The 15,012-nt window shown below is 39.9% G+C and overlaps 1 protein-coding gene across 1 annotated transcript in view; it reads left to right on the top strand.

Moving 5' to 3' along the window:
* nrg3b (neuregulin 3b) overlaps positions 1–13,832 on the top strand; it is a 336,969-nt gene extending 323,137 nt beyond the window's left edge. The window contains exons 7-9 of the mRNA XM_015963144.3: positions 1,323–1,429; positions 9,999–10,181; positions 12,966–13,832. Coding sequence (XP_015818630.3) covers positions 1,323–1,429; positions 9,999–10,181; positions 12,966–13,689 — 1,014 coding nt within the window. The 3' untranslated portion in view covers positions 13,690–13,832. The remainder of the gene's footprint in view (positions 1–1,322; positions 1,430–9,998; positions 10,182–12,965) is intronic.
* Positions 13,833–15,012: the final 1,180 nt, after the last annotated feature.

Raw genomic sequence — 15,012 nt, 5'->3', positions numbered from 1 at the left:
TCTGAATGCATAGGTTTGTCTGCTCCTTATTACTGCTGATATTCACTGTGTTGATGGATTTCGCTGTTACTCTTTCAAGCTCTTGCATTCCCCCCCTTTGTCTCCCCTTCAAATAAGTCCACATTGTTTATCAAATATTCTCACAAGTGGCACAGAAAAATAAAAAAAACTCAAGAAGGGAAGAAAAGGCCTGATAGCAGGGTAGAAACAAAATGGGTTACGCCATGCAATTCTGCCATTTTCTGCCACCAGCTATTTATTTCATCCCCTGACATAGATATCATCCTGCGGGAAACTTTGCTGTGGCAATTGTCTCAGAAAGTGAAGCATTCTCCACCCGCAGGGTATATGAGAGGGTGGCCAAAATTATACTGTTTTTCTGCAACAGCAGTAAAAGCTCCCTATGGGAGTTGGTGGTGTGAAGGGGAGAAGGGAAGAAGAAGGGGAGGCTTATCGGGAACCAGAGCCCCTGAACCAGCTCTAAGTCACATGCTGCAGCTTTAATGACGCACAATCAGACAGCGATAGAGGCCAGCCCAGGATGTACTGTAATGGGAATAACAGAATTATCTCAAGACTTAGTGTTTCGCAGGAGGGCTTCTCAGGGCATTCATGACTGCAGTGCCAGAGCTCGGTCTGTGGCCTGTTATAAGATAACACTGTTAATTCTGATAAGAATAAATTGAAATAATTAAAGGGTGGGGGGTGGATTTTTTTTAGGAAGCCATTAATGTAATCTGGTGTTGGATTAATTCCTGAGTGGAGCAGAAGAGCTCTGAGGGGGCCAGCGTGCGGTTTATTCACAGAGTGCCCCCACCTTCTAATCTGCAGTTTAAAATGTAAAACATAATTAAAGACACTTTGCCTGAGTGTTTGTGTGTGTGTGTGTGTGTGTGTGTGTGTGTGTGTGTGTGTGTGTGTGTGTGTGTGTGTGTGTGTGTGTGTGTGTGTGTGTGTGTGTGTTGGGGGGTACAGCAGCAAAACCTCCCTAACCTGACGAGGGGATTGCAGCTCAGACTCAGTCATTAATGTTACATAATACATCCTTTAGTTTAGTTTAGTTTAGTTTATTTGTCATATGCAAGTTAGCACAGGGTCAACATTGCAATGAAATGTGTTTGACGAGCAGCTGTCTCTCAGCATCATAATACAATAGAAAAAAAGAACAAGGTATAATACAGTAAAAGCAAAATATTAGAGAGTCATGCTAAAAGTAAAAGCTTACTAAATAGATAAGTAAGTATAGATGACTAAATATAAATATATCTAAAAAAAATCCTGAATGTATTTCCACATGTTTTGTGTGCTCTCCTTTTCTACAGGGCTGCAGTTCCCATGGATCGTCTCTTAAAGGCAGCAATGTGACGCCAGGCACAGTCATGGAAGCCCCCGTTCTCAGCAAAGCTCTCTCTAAAGGGAAATGCTTCAGGTGAGAATATCTGACTTATTGTTATTGCCAGTTCATATCTTCCTCAGCACCTATAAGAGGCAGCCAACTGAGAACTTTCATCAGCCTGCAATATGACATCGTAAATGGGCTTCCAAATAATAAACAGATCATTTGTTAAAGAAGAAACAACTCAGGAGGATTTATGGGGTTTGTAATGAGAGCTGCCGAGCTCCAAATTCATTCTTTTGGTGACGTCTTTTCATGGGAGGTGAACTGGTTCTGTTAGTTTGATGGGTGTAATATTAGAGGACGTTAAAATAACTTCAGATGCTTGACTTCATAAAACGATTCTGAGCTAACCAGTTGCAACCGCTTAAAGGAAACAGAGAAATCCTTCAAGGAGAAGAGACGCTTCGAGCAAAATTTGTCCCCCTGTCATCCCTCCAGTAGCGAAGGATTCAACCAAATTGACAACGTTTTGCTATGAGGGACGTCAGAGTCGGCTGCACTTTGTGATCGCAGTAGGCAAAACTGAATGCTGTCATTTTATGGCCTCATGGGAGCACAGGTCTGTGGGTACACAGTCAGCTACAGCAGCCTCATCAGTGAAAAACCTTAATGATGAGCTCAGACACATTTTTTAGATTACAAACTCAATCACACCAAACATTTTAGAGCTATTTTCACAAGAATTAAACCAATTGATGAAAACAGTTTTGTGATTTGTAAAAGGTCAGCCTGTAGAAGATGTGATGGAGTTGTGCAGCACTGACTGAAATTCTAGATAACAGAGCTTTAGCAGCGCCATATAATCACACACAATCAGAAGGTCAGGCTTTCACACGTTTATGTAAACCCCATTTTTGCCAGTTTTCTGTGTTTTGAACTGAGGATGTGGAGAATGGAATCTGCAGTGATTAAAGGAAGCCATGCCCAGGGAGACAGGGCTGTGTGTGTGTAGGCAGAGCCAGGATTTTACAGGTCTGAAGACAATTATGGCAACTTTTAGTGAAAGCCCCACTGTGGCAGCTGTTGTGCTCCTTTTTAATGGATCGCTACCTTGTCAGAGAGGAAACTTTTTTCAAAAAGGTTGTTCCCCCGCCCCCTACCGTGACATTTTTTTTTCTTTATTCTCCTCGGTGGTAAGCAGGTGTCTCATGAAGGGCAGCTGACAGTCAATCATCTGCTCAGATGGTTCTCGAAGCATGTGGAGGCAGGGGAGAGAATGAGACTCTGATGGACGATGTTGAAATGCTTTCAGCTATTGACCTGAAAACTGGACCACATTGTGAACCATCAGGAGAAATGCCCCCCCTCCCCATCTCCTAAAAACGTGTCAATATGGCCCATCAATAACACACCAAATGTTTACCTGTGTGTCAGGGGCTTATCACTGGGCATGGGCATGTGCAGATGGTGGCACTTGTTTGAATGCAGACTCCATCTGTTCAACTCTGAATTTGTCTAAACAATGTAAACATTGGTAGAAAAAAGAAAAATGGCCTCCGCTTTGCCCAAAACAACTGCAGCAGACCAGTGTTGAACACATATTACAGCACCAGTAGGTTTGTGAGAGGCTTTAGTGATGATTGATGTTGATTTCATAAGCTGCAGTTCAATCTGGAGGCACACAGAAAAATATGCAAATTGATAGATTAATTATTGGCTCAGTGATTATAAAATTATGGATTATTATTTGAGTCATTATTGAATCATTGAGACATTTTTAATTATTGGGGAAATTGATCCTCCTATTGATAAGTTCCCGAGCGCAGCCACTGCGGCAGCTCAGCGCTCCCCATGGGGATGGGTCAAATGCAGAGATTAATTTCACCAGTGTGTAATAACTAATGGGACTTTAACTTTATTCATTAGCTGGCCCAGTGAACAGATGGACAATCAGTTATTTTGTAGGCCAGTTACCTCTGACCTAGGGGTTAACCAGCTGATAAAATAATTCATATTCATCTATTTATTGATTCATTTTTGGGCCAGATGATCATCCCAGCAATTAATCGGCTCATAGATTAATTAATCAGCCACTTGTTTATTCACTGATTCAATCACCCCAGTGATTAAACCACTCTTTAATTAACCTATTATTGTTGATTTATTGATTACTGACTAGGCCAATAAATTATCCCAGTCAACCCAAAATTATTTGTTTGGCCATTTATCATTGACCAGAGGATCAGTAAGCCAACATAGTAATCAACTGGTCAGTCTAGTGATTAACTTTCAATTATTGTTCAATTATTCGTCTCATCTATTGATTGGTCTTCTAATTGATTATTCATTGGTTCATGTATAAATTATCGGTTTATTAATTATTCTTGGGCCAGCTAATTTTCCTTGTGATTAATCGCTTTATTGATATTGTAAAAAAGTATTTCCTCATCAGTTATTTGATATATTGCATCATATTAGCTGCCCTGATTTTTAATGATTGTCATCAACCATAGAACCAATTCAAGTCAACTTGTAAATTGTTTAAATTTGAGGTCAGCATCTGCAGCTTTTAATGACTTTTCTTTGTATTTACTTTAAATGTTACTCAAGCTCTCCTCTGGTATGCCAACATTATTTAAAGGGGACATAGATGTAATAATAATGCAAAACTCACACTTGCATCCTTTTGTGCTGATGGGTCTCTACTGCTTTTATAAACACTCCACACATGAAATAAATCTGCACATCCATTTTCTGTCAGTGTTTGGTTTGAGGGATTATTTGCATGGTTAAATCTGGGTCCGCTTGGTCTGGGCTGGGTGGGGTAACTTCTTTCATCTATTTTATCCGTGCTGAGTTTGGCCCTGCTCCTCATGCCTACCTACTAGTGGGGTCCTGTGACTAGTGAGTAGAATCAGCCAGTGGGTGCTTCCTGAATGCATGATTCATTATCAATCTGGATGCTGTAGGGTAAACATCTTCTTTGAGGGTGAGAACTCTTGGATGAGTAAGGAGCCCATGACAGCACTGCTTCTCAGTGAGAAAAGTAGGAAGCTGTGTGCATCATGTCAGAGTCTCCAAAAGCAACACTGCTGATTTAAGAAGGACTCCATGGACTTCTACATGTCTCTTTTGCCATGCCCACATGCTTGGAGGCATCTGTGTTCCTTAGAAGGCAGTGCAAACAAAACCTGACCACTCGCTGATGGGCTGTCCTCACTCGGCCAAGTCTGAACTGACCCAGATGTAAATGGCCTAAATGTGTCTAAAACAAGCCACTTCAAAAAGTCCCCATTTGTGACATCACAAACTTCAATTAGGAAAGAACCACCTCTAGCGTGCATGAGAGAGCTGATGCTGGAGGAACAGCGCCTCCACTCCGAATCCCTCCTGGATATTGGAGCTTCTCAGATTATAGCAGCTTGAAAGGTGGGTGAGTGGGTGAGGCCAGCTTCCTCTTAAAGTGACAGAGCCCTGAAACAGCTCATTCTGGAAGGTGTCCAGAATAAAGCTGCGGAATAGGCTTTGTGTGAGAAAGGTTTGGTGCAAAACACTTCATAAACATGTTTAGTATCCACCATAGGACTATTAAAACATAATAAAAAAGTTTCATGTTCCCTTTAACCTCCTTCTAAAGTCTGGTTAAATGTCTGAACTAAATATTAGCACCAAGGCATTTTACTGCCAATCACCAGAGTCTACCTAACAATGGTAACGTCTGATCAGTCAGAGACAGAGTGAGGGAATTCCCTCTGTGATAAACGTTCCTTCCAGTCACAGTGTGATTTGTCTTTTAGGGTTAACGTGTTTCTGAGAAAGAGCTTTACCCCTGATGTCCGGGAATTCAAACACTAGTACCCTTCCCTCCTTTTTGCCCTTCATGCCTGACTTGTTGACTTGTTTCAATTAGACACACTAGTATAAAAGAGTGCTGGCTTACCCAGCGGAGAGCAGCGATTCACTTGATGCAGTGACAAGCCCATCTTTGAAGGCACAAGCCATTGGAAATAATGGATTACAAACTGCAGCTTTGTCATTAAAGTGTTGTTTTCTAGGGTCTCCACTTCTTCCATTGCCTTTCATATCAGTTTGATCTGAGTAAAATAATCCCTGTAATAGTTTATTTTGGATGGATTATGAGGAAAGTTTCTGGCAAAATCTAATAATGTCATCAAAAGACTAAAATTCAGTTTTGTTTTTCAAACTTTATTTTGATGTGGCAGAATTTATTCAACTATTATTATATCATGTAGTTGAATTATCTAAAGTAAATTGGTTAGTGGGGTAACCAATAGCTTAAATCAGACAGTGAGTCTGAGTTTTACTCACACTGAGAAGGAAACATAGTATCTGTAGTGCACATCAGGAGTCCTATTCAGTGTGGGAGAATCCCGCTGACACTGAGGGGATCAGTGTTTTTGCCATTTACGTTTTTTTACTCAGTTCTGGTCCTTTGTCAACACGGCTTGCCCTCAGTCTGCCTGCCGTCTCTGCTCCTCTTCAATCAGCTCAGGAAAGAAAAAGAGAAACCAGTTCAATTTGGTTCCAGTTTATCATCGGAGGCTGCGATGTTTGGAGACAAGCCTCTGGCTTTCTGTATGAATCCAGTAAAGTTTAACATTAAGTCATTAAATCATCCATGTCTTATTGTTCTGCAACATTTTCGGCTGTGTTCATAGCTGAAAGAGAACCGACATAATTCAGCTCCTTTAAAACATCAGTTGATATCACGATGCCAGCAGAGAATGGAGCAGTCTTTAATCATGCGTTTTTGTTCTGCAGCTATCGCCACGAGAAAATTATCCTCACAGTGTCCAAGTCAAATATCTAATAAGAATAAATCCACACTTTGGTTAAAAAATAAAAATAAAAGAAGTCCAGTTTAAGAACACGCCAAACATTTGAATCAAGCATTCATGCTTGAAAAGTTCAACATTTTACAGCAATTTGGAGCCAAAACCAAGTTGTGAAACAAACTAGGGGTAGATCTAAGCATTTATATATATATATATATATATATATATATATATATATGTATATATATATATATATATATATATATATATATATATATATATATATATATATATATATATATATATATATATATATATATATATATGTATATATATATATACACTACCTGTCAAAAGTTTTAGATTTTCAATCTTTATAATTGATTGTTCAATTTTTCCAGTTATTTATTGCAGTTTAAGTCATTCAAGTGCAATAAATAGCTTGAAATGGTACAAAGTTAAGTGGTGGACAGCCAGAGGTTAAAAAAAGGTAAGTTACTCAAAACTGAAAAATTATGTACATTTCTGAATTATACAAAAAGGCCTTCTTCAGGAAACACAGCTGCTCTGCAGCAATGGGCATTGATCAAGACTTGAAAGCTGGGCAGCAGCTGCAGAATTTAAATTAAATGTGAATTTACGTTCTTGAATAACATCTGCATAAAAATACATTAATAATTATTTTCAGTTAAGCTTCTTTTAGTTACCATTCTTTAATTTTTAATACTTTGTTAGTTAACTAATTTGTTTGATTAACTTTAGTTAGATGTATAATTTAGACCTGACTAGTTCACAGTTAAGATTTAACAGTTGGTTACATTCAGATTTCAAAAACTGATTCAGCTTCAGAAACCTGGTGCATCTATTGATGTTATTAGTGATATTTTAGTATGAAAATGAGGTGGTAAACATCTAAGCATCTGCCATGAAAATCGGCCCAAGAAAATTGGCATCACATATTGGCCAGCTGACCATGACCTCTACATATCGACATTGTATAAGCTATTGTAAAAACTACAATTGGTCGACCTTTGAAGCAAAAATTATGTACAGATTTTTTTTTGTTACCTGCATCATCAAATGACTTTTTGATATCTGCAGAAACAGAAAAATGTGCAAATGCATCTCTAAAATATTGAAAGTATATGAGAATTATTTAGATCCATGTGTTATGGAGTCTCACATGCAAAGCAGCTGTTTGTTCCTCCCACATGTGCTCACCTCAGCTTGTAATACAGATTGTAGGATAACTTTGATTCACATTTGATGTCATCACTTTATGGCTGCAGACACCCAGGGATCCGCTTTGAAGCAGACCACTGACTGGGCTAGGAAAAAAATTAGGAAGAGCGTGTCTAGAAAGAAGAGGCTGTGGTTTTCATTATCTGACAGCAGCGGGATATATGGGTCACTTTTGTGTTCCAGCATGGAATGAAGCAAATATGGCTCCAAAGTCGCTGAAAGGAATGCTTTAGCCATGCTTTGCTTCTATCGTCTGCATAATCTGTGATTGCTGTTTAGCTGTGGGAGTTGCTTTTTTAGATGTAAATGGGACACAGTCGGTTAAACTGTCACTGTTAGAGGATCATCTTAAGGTAGTCGGTCACAGACAGAAAACCCCGCCAGCAGAATTATAGATGCCTAACAGAGAATGTCAAGGTGCATTAAAAGGTCAAACCTGAGCAAACATAGTCAGTGCACAAAAATGGTTGCAGTTACCAAAAATTCTGTAAAATCACTCAAAAGTTAGTGATTGTAGTATTGTTTCATGAAATGGGTTTTTAAAAAGTTAAAAAATTTCACTTTTAGATCCAAGTAGAAAAAAAATTTCAAATTTCCAAGAGATAGGTCTTTTTTTATTATTTAAATCCACAAAAATCTGTTTTTGAATCTGTAACAAATTTAACTCAGAAGAAAGTTTGCAGTCATGCTAAAACAACAAAAGCCCCCACCAGGTTTTACATGTTACAACATAGAAAAAAAATTCCATCTCTATGACATTTTAAGAATTCTAGAATCCAACCTGTACAAACAAACAGCATCAGATTGTATTGTCATTCTTTACTAAACAACCAACATGGAACATCTGACAAGTGTGAGTTTTGGAAATTTGCTGTGGATCACACACTTGTGTGTGTTCACAAGAGGAATGACATCGGCTGTTGCATCCAATCAATCTGGAATTGTGTTTTATAACCTTTACCAATGTATTTGGAGTCTTAATCCTTAGAAATATCATTTTTACCTGTGAATCCTTTGGGACAGCTGTTAAGCTTCCCAGGAGAAAACGTTCCAGAAGGTTCAAGGACAAACCATGAAATGCTTAAAAAAACTGACAAAAACTAAAGATGTCCATCCCATATTACACGTTAGTGGGTTAATGCAAAGGTTCATGATCCAAGTAGGTTTGCATCAAATGTTCTCAAATATGCACCTGTTCAAACCACAAGACTTCTGGAACAAAGACCTTTGGACAGATGAGACCAGAGATGTTTACAGAGAGAGCCAAACAGCATATTAGACCAAACAGCTGGTACCAGCCGTAAGCACGGTGGTGAAGGCTGATGATGTGGGCTCAGCCTTTCTTACGGTTAATTGTTTACAGTCATTAAACAGATCAGGCATCCTAAACAAAGCAGTAAATCTACAGAAAAGAACAATAATCATGTCAATCAACCCAGTTCTCTACCAGATTGAAAAGTTGAAGTGGGACCTTGGGAGGGTTGTGTAGGAATAAACGTCTGGAAAGAACTCCAACAAAGTTGTAAAGAAACGTAGGTCAAAATTCCTCAACAATGATGTGAGAGACTGTTAAAAAGAAAACATAAAAAATCAAGTGATCTTTGCTAAAGGGGGTTCTGCTAACTGGATCATAGGGTGGTATCTGATGTGTTCCGGACACTGGAGGTTAGATTTGATACATTTTAGTACCAGGTAAGGGCTGGATCATATTTATGGTTTTATCCATAAAACTTATATTTTACCAAGACTTCAATAAACAAGCAAGAGCCCTAAATCTCTGTCAGAGTAAACAAGCATAGAAATGCCTTTAGCCATCCAGGAATAGCTCACGTACCATTTACTTTGATAAGCAAGGGAGACGGAGTGATCGTGCTTCCTGCCGGTGCTGCAAAGCTTCAGTCGGTTTACACTCTTTTTGCTGCTTCATGTTGCAGAAAACGTGAACCTCTCACTGCTATCCTCTATGCTCCCTCTCTGACAGTCTTACTGGGACTCTCAACAAAACTGATCCTTCATTAGTAAAGTCCTGTCCCTATTTTATGCCATGACAAGTAAAACCGTGTGACATGAAAGGGTTTATCTGTATACAGCTAGCGTGAGCTACATGTGTGCCCCGTGTGTCTTATTAATTAAAGCTTTCTGCTTCAGCAGGTTGGCAGAGGGAAGGAATTCAAAGAGAATGCTTGCTTATCTCGGATGGAAATTTGCAAATGCACAGAAACAAACATTTGCATGAAGGAAAATTAAATACACTTAGGTTCTCCGAATGTTGCCCAAAATAAAACAATAATTAATTATCAGTCAACATTACCATTTCGCTTTGAGCACAAAAAACAGCCTCTAGCATGCTTCTAGATGTAGTCCTGTTCTACAATCCTGTTTCTGTGTGCCTCTTTGTTTCAGCCGAGACAAATTATTTAATTCTTACTGCTCACTTGTGAATTATTATTCTTTTTGCATGTTTGATGCAACTGTCACCAGTAGCTATGCTATTCATGCAAAAACTCAGGGAAAAGGGTGTTTGTTTTTCTACATAAATTCTTTTTCTTTTAGTGCAAAAGATTAAATAAATTCAAAATGACAACAGATTTTCATGGTTTTCCCACATATTTTGGTTACAGGAGCAACTTCCTGTCGCTTACTCCGACCCAACAGCGTCGGGAAGCCAACCACTTCAGGACTCCGCCCATTTCTAGAGGCAAACCCAAGCTACCAACCAACCTCATCGATGGATCAAGAGTGGTGGGACATGTCTATAAACACCTGCAGGAGGATGAGTCAACAGATGTGGACTCCATAAGGAGGTATCCTTGATAGGTTTATGGAAGTTCGCTGATGTGGACCTCTGGACTAACCGGGGTTAAGTTATGCCAGCAGAAGTGTAGTTTTGTGAGAGATTAGTTTACGACTCAAATACTTGCTGGTGAAATCAGGGGAAATAAATGAGATGTGCCCTCATTCCGCTGAAACCGACTATTAATTTGAAGAACACTCACTTGATCCTCAGCAGCATTATGAAGCTGTGGGAGGAGATGGGCACGTGTCTAATCCCTCTCACCAAAACTGTTTTCATACGAGATTTTTAAAAAGGGTCAAGGAAACAAACAACAGTGCCAAAGCTAATTACTAAGTGATGCACAGGTTCATATTCACTTCCAGCTGTGTGGAGCGGCTCAGATGTGGCTGAAGCGTTTCACTTCATGTGTCGATGTGGTCATTTATTTCTCTAATTTTGGCGCTAAGCGTAAAGTTGCATTGGATGGCTGTAAAACAGCAGGCTGCAGAGGATTAACTTCAGCCATCTTAAATTTTCCCCCTTTCTGGCTTCCGAAGAAAGGCGGAGAGATGACCTATTTTTATAAGTTAAAGGCACTGGCACCATTTCAGGTGGCATTAAAAACAAAGAGAGCTTTTGGCACGTCGGTGAGCTATCTGGAGACCTAAACAGATTTTTTCCAGTATAGTCTGATCATCTTCCCTGGCAGCAATTCAAAAAGGAGAGAAATCTCTGACACGATTGTTATCAAAGAGGAGATGCTCGTCCAGTGGCTCCTCAAGGAGACCGTTTGAGTTCAGCCACCAGAATTTTCATCTCCTTCCGGTTCTTTCCTGAGTAGACTAATGCATGCTGTCAAGCAGCTTCTCTGGCACTTTCCTCTTTAATAAAGCAACACTGAAAACATGAAATAATTCCAGGTTTTATTTACAGAAGCAGACAAGGGCATCCTTAAGTCTGAGTAACTCGGCTGCTTAGCATATGACTCAAAAACAGCCTAATTTGCTGTCAGCCAAGTGCAGCTGGAGTGACGGCACTGTTAACAGAAACGTCTGTCATTAAAGCAGCAGCGTCCCACGTGTATTCCACACACACTTAAAAGAGTCTAGCAATGTTCCTATTAGCAAGCCATCCTGACTGAGCATTTCAGCAGCTTGTGAGAAATGCTGCTAGCTGCCAAAACTCTTTATGTGACCTATTTCCATAATTTACATTTTTAAACAAAGCTCAATGGAGCCTGAGAGTTTTTTTTTTATTCATAAAGTTGTTGTGTAGAGAAAAGATCCTCCAGGAGCAGTTTCCCCTCTTAACACACACTCACACATGTGCACGGGTGCTAATACAGATAATGCAGAATAACAAACAAACTAATAAGGGAACTAATGAGGATTCTTTTCCAAGTCACAAAGGAAAAATCTTTAAGCTATAGGCAATTAAACCCTCTACATATTATGCAAGTGTTAAGAGGAGAGGAGCTAAAATAATAAGGTGTCTCATGATTGTTGGGGTAAGATTACATTTGTACAATTAAACTGTTTAGATATCATTAGCCATTGATAATTCCCTCCCAGATCCATCGCTCAAATGTGGCTGGCTCCGGCCTTTGGGAGGCTGAAATGACCCATTTCTCCTCTTACAAGCCACACAACGAAAAGCTCACACACCCCTCATTCTCCTCCGGCCCCCACATCTCTCACGTTGCCATGGATACACCATCTCATTTCTGGAAATGAGAAACGGGGAGGTGAAAAAGGAGAGAGCGAGCGAAGGGGAAAATGAGGACATTCACACACTAAATAAATAAATAAACAACTGGGCCGAGATGATGAGATAGCAAAAAAGCAAAGCTAGTTGCAAAAAATATGGAAAGAAGATCGTAAACAAACATGAGATTACGATTACATGACAACAAATTCCCACAGTCGACTTTATTATCCAGTGTCAAAATATTTACCCATCGGAGAGAGAGAGCGAGAGAGAGCGAGAGAGAAAACCAAAGTCACATTTGCCATGGGAGTTATTTTTAGCCTATTTTTTTGTTTTGTTTTTATTTAGATCTGATAGATTTACCTCCAGCTTGCATCCTTTACACCAAGAGAGTGAGGACATAATTCAATCACATAAATTTGGTTATGCCACAAACAGCCTCAGAAGGCCGACGATAATACCGACCGTCTCCCACGGCTGTGTGCCAGAGTAACAATATTAACTCTTGTGCACAAATATTCAACAACTACTTGATAAGTTTCCTCACTCCTTAGACTTTCCCTCCTCTGGGATTCCTCAGCTCCACTTAACTGAGCCTGATGAGGTTTTCCCGCCCACATGTGAGCTCACATTCACCCCAAATGTTCCATCCTAGGCATTTCACCACCAAAGTGGACTCTGTAAGTCAGATTTAATGAGCCTCATCTCCAAAACTAAAATTAGAACACAGCTCAAAGAGGCAATCCAGTATGTATAACATGTCCATGTGCGTATCTACAGCAGTCAGTGTAAGGAACCCAGCTGTGCTGCTGCTGCTGAAGCTTTAAAACTTTGATAAGACAGACTAAGGCATGAACATTCATCCAGCAACAAACAAGGCTGCTCATGCTGAGAATTATAAATAATTACTCACAGATTATGAAAGAACAATAACTCAATAATTATTTAAAAAAAATTACTGGACTAGATTAAACAAAGGATAAGTCTTTATCTACAGTACATGTTCTGATTTTCTTCTATGTGGTAGATAAGATCCTTGGTGAAAAGGTTGGTCTCTCGTTCTCAACTTGTCAATTCTGTTCTCTCTTTTGTCAAAAAAAAAAAGGTGTGATTCTGCCAGCAGAAGGGTCAGCGCCCTCCTCAGCAGGGCCTCTCTCTCCAGTGCTACTGCCAGAAAAGGATGGACCGAGGTCCCTTGCACTCGTCTCGACAAGGGAACGACTTTCCCTCTGACCTCTCTGCGCACCCGCTCCGTGCCCATCATCCCATCGCTCCAAGCATGTGACCCTGAGGCGGAGCCCACGAACACAAATGACCGGAAACAAGCAGGACTCCTGAAGCGACTCAATCCTCTGGTTAGGGAGCAAGAGAAACCCATTGGCAATTCTCCCTCTTGGCCTGAGACTGATGGGTTGGTTAGCGGTGCTTCACCTCGCAGCAATCTCCCCCCTGGATCAAAGAAGGACCTCGCACAGGCTTGCTGCCCTGCCACGTTCACAGCAGAAACTGTGCAAGATTCAAAGCACAAAGGCCCTTCCAGCCCTGGGAAAATGTCTGGATCTCACAGCGAGATCCATCACGGTGGCACAAACACTCTTGAGGCTGAGACTGTGCAGGAGTCAGAGGGGGTCAGTTTCCAATATTCAGCCAGAGTTCTGCACACAGGGAGCGAGACCAGAGGTCTGAAGGCAGTGGGCCAAAAAGAAGTCCAGGGACAGTGCCAAGGTCAGACACCTTTCGCAAACGGAGGAGCAAACTGCTTCCTAGCCACCGAAGGCCCCAGCTGCAGAGAAACTGGAAACACTTACACCAAGCCCTCTGCGAGCTGATTGGATTAACTATAAAGCTTCAAAGACACCGTTTCTAATAACTGGATACCTTTGCTGGTGGCTCAGGATGGTTCGGCGGTGGGACCATCTGTGTGGCCACACGGACCAATACCAGATGGCTTTCAATTTTGAAAGGAGATTAACAAATTGAATTATAGAGATGAGAAATAAAAAAATAACAACAAACAAACAAAAGCAACTTGACACAAAAGACATGAAATCACAAAGAGACATTCAAACACACATTGTGCATAAATGTGACTCAATGAGGAAAACAAAGCGTGACTCAAGTGGGAGCTTGGTTTTAAAAAAAAGTTCACTATTTAAAAGGAGCTTCTACTTAGAAACCAAAATAGTGTGTCATCTCTATGTTGTTTCTCTATTGTAAAGAAATGAAATTATATATGTCATACAATATATGTCATATAGGCGTATATATATTTGACATACAATTGTGACAAAATAAAGATTAAGATAACAGTGTTTACAAAGTATTTTTTTGGTCTTCTCTCGATATATACCTGATGACTGAGGATGCATTTCATTCACCATAATTCATGCACGAGTTTCAAACCAGGAACATTTATGTTGAGAAATGACTGTTTTGATCAAATCCAGAAAATAACATTGTATGGGATAATGTTGCAAGATCTTGTGTGATCTATTACTGCTTGGGCTATTTGTTATGAATAATTATCAGCAGTTACCAAACCAATTTTTAGTTCAACAACTGTAAAACTGACTGAGTTTTAACTATTTTTTAAAGGAGTTGTTCACTCGTTTAATCAATACATTTGCTGTGGTCTCTAGTAGAAATAATTTCCTTGTAAGTAGTACTCTGGAGAAAGAAAAACCCAGATTGCCTGTTTATCAATCAGTTTCCCTCTGGGATTAATAATCAATTTCCCTCTGGGATTAATAAAGTATTTTTGAATTGAAGTGAATTGAATTAAGGAACGAGAAGTGAGCCAGATCAGAGTTGAACTTCAGACAGCAGGATTTGGAGTCGTATTTCCTGATATTTGGACATATCTCCATTGATTGGCTAGCAATAACATGACTCTACCACTGACTTCATTTGCTCTGCAACATTGATGTTTTATCTATTACACAAGCCTGGGGGAGTTATGCTGTGTGGTGGAGTTGGTTAGCTTCTACTATAGATGTTCTCTGCTGTTTCCTAGATGTCAAACCAACAACAGCCTTCCCCTCTCAGGAGTCAAAATGTGTGAGTCCATGAATGTTACGTGACAGTGTCATGTCACGCTGTCAGGCTCTTCATATCCTAGAGTTTCACCGTCTATTTTTTATCAGAAGCTTAAG

This window comes from Nothobranchius furzeri, chromosome 16, assembly GCF_043380555.1.
Source record: "Nothobranchius furzeri strain GRZ-AD chromosome 16, NfurGRZ-RIMD1, whole genome shotgun sequence".
Lineage (NCBI taxonomy): Eukaryota > Metazoa > Chordata > Actinopteri > Cyprinodontiformes > Nothobranchiidae > Nothobranchius > Nothobranchius furzeri.
This window is presented reverse-complemented; position numbering and strand designations above follow the sequence as displayed.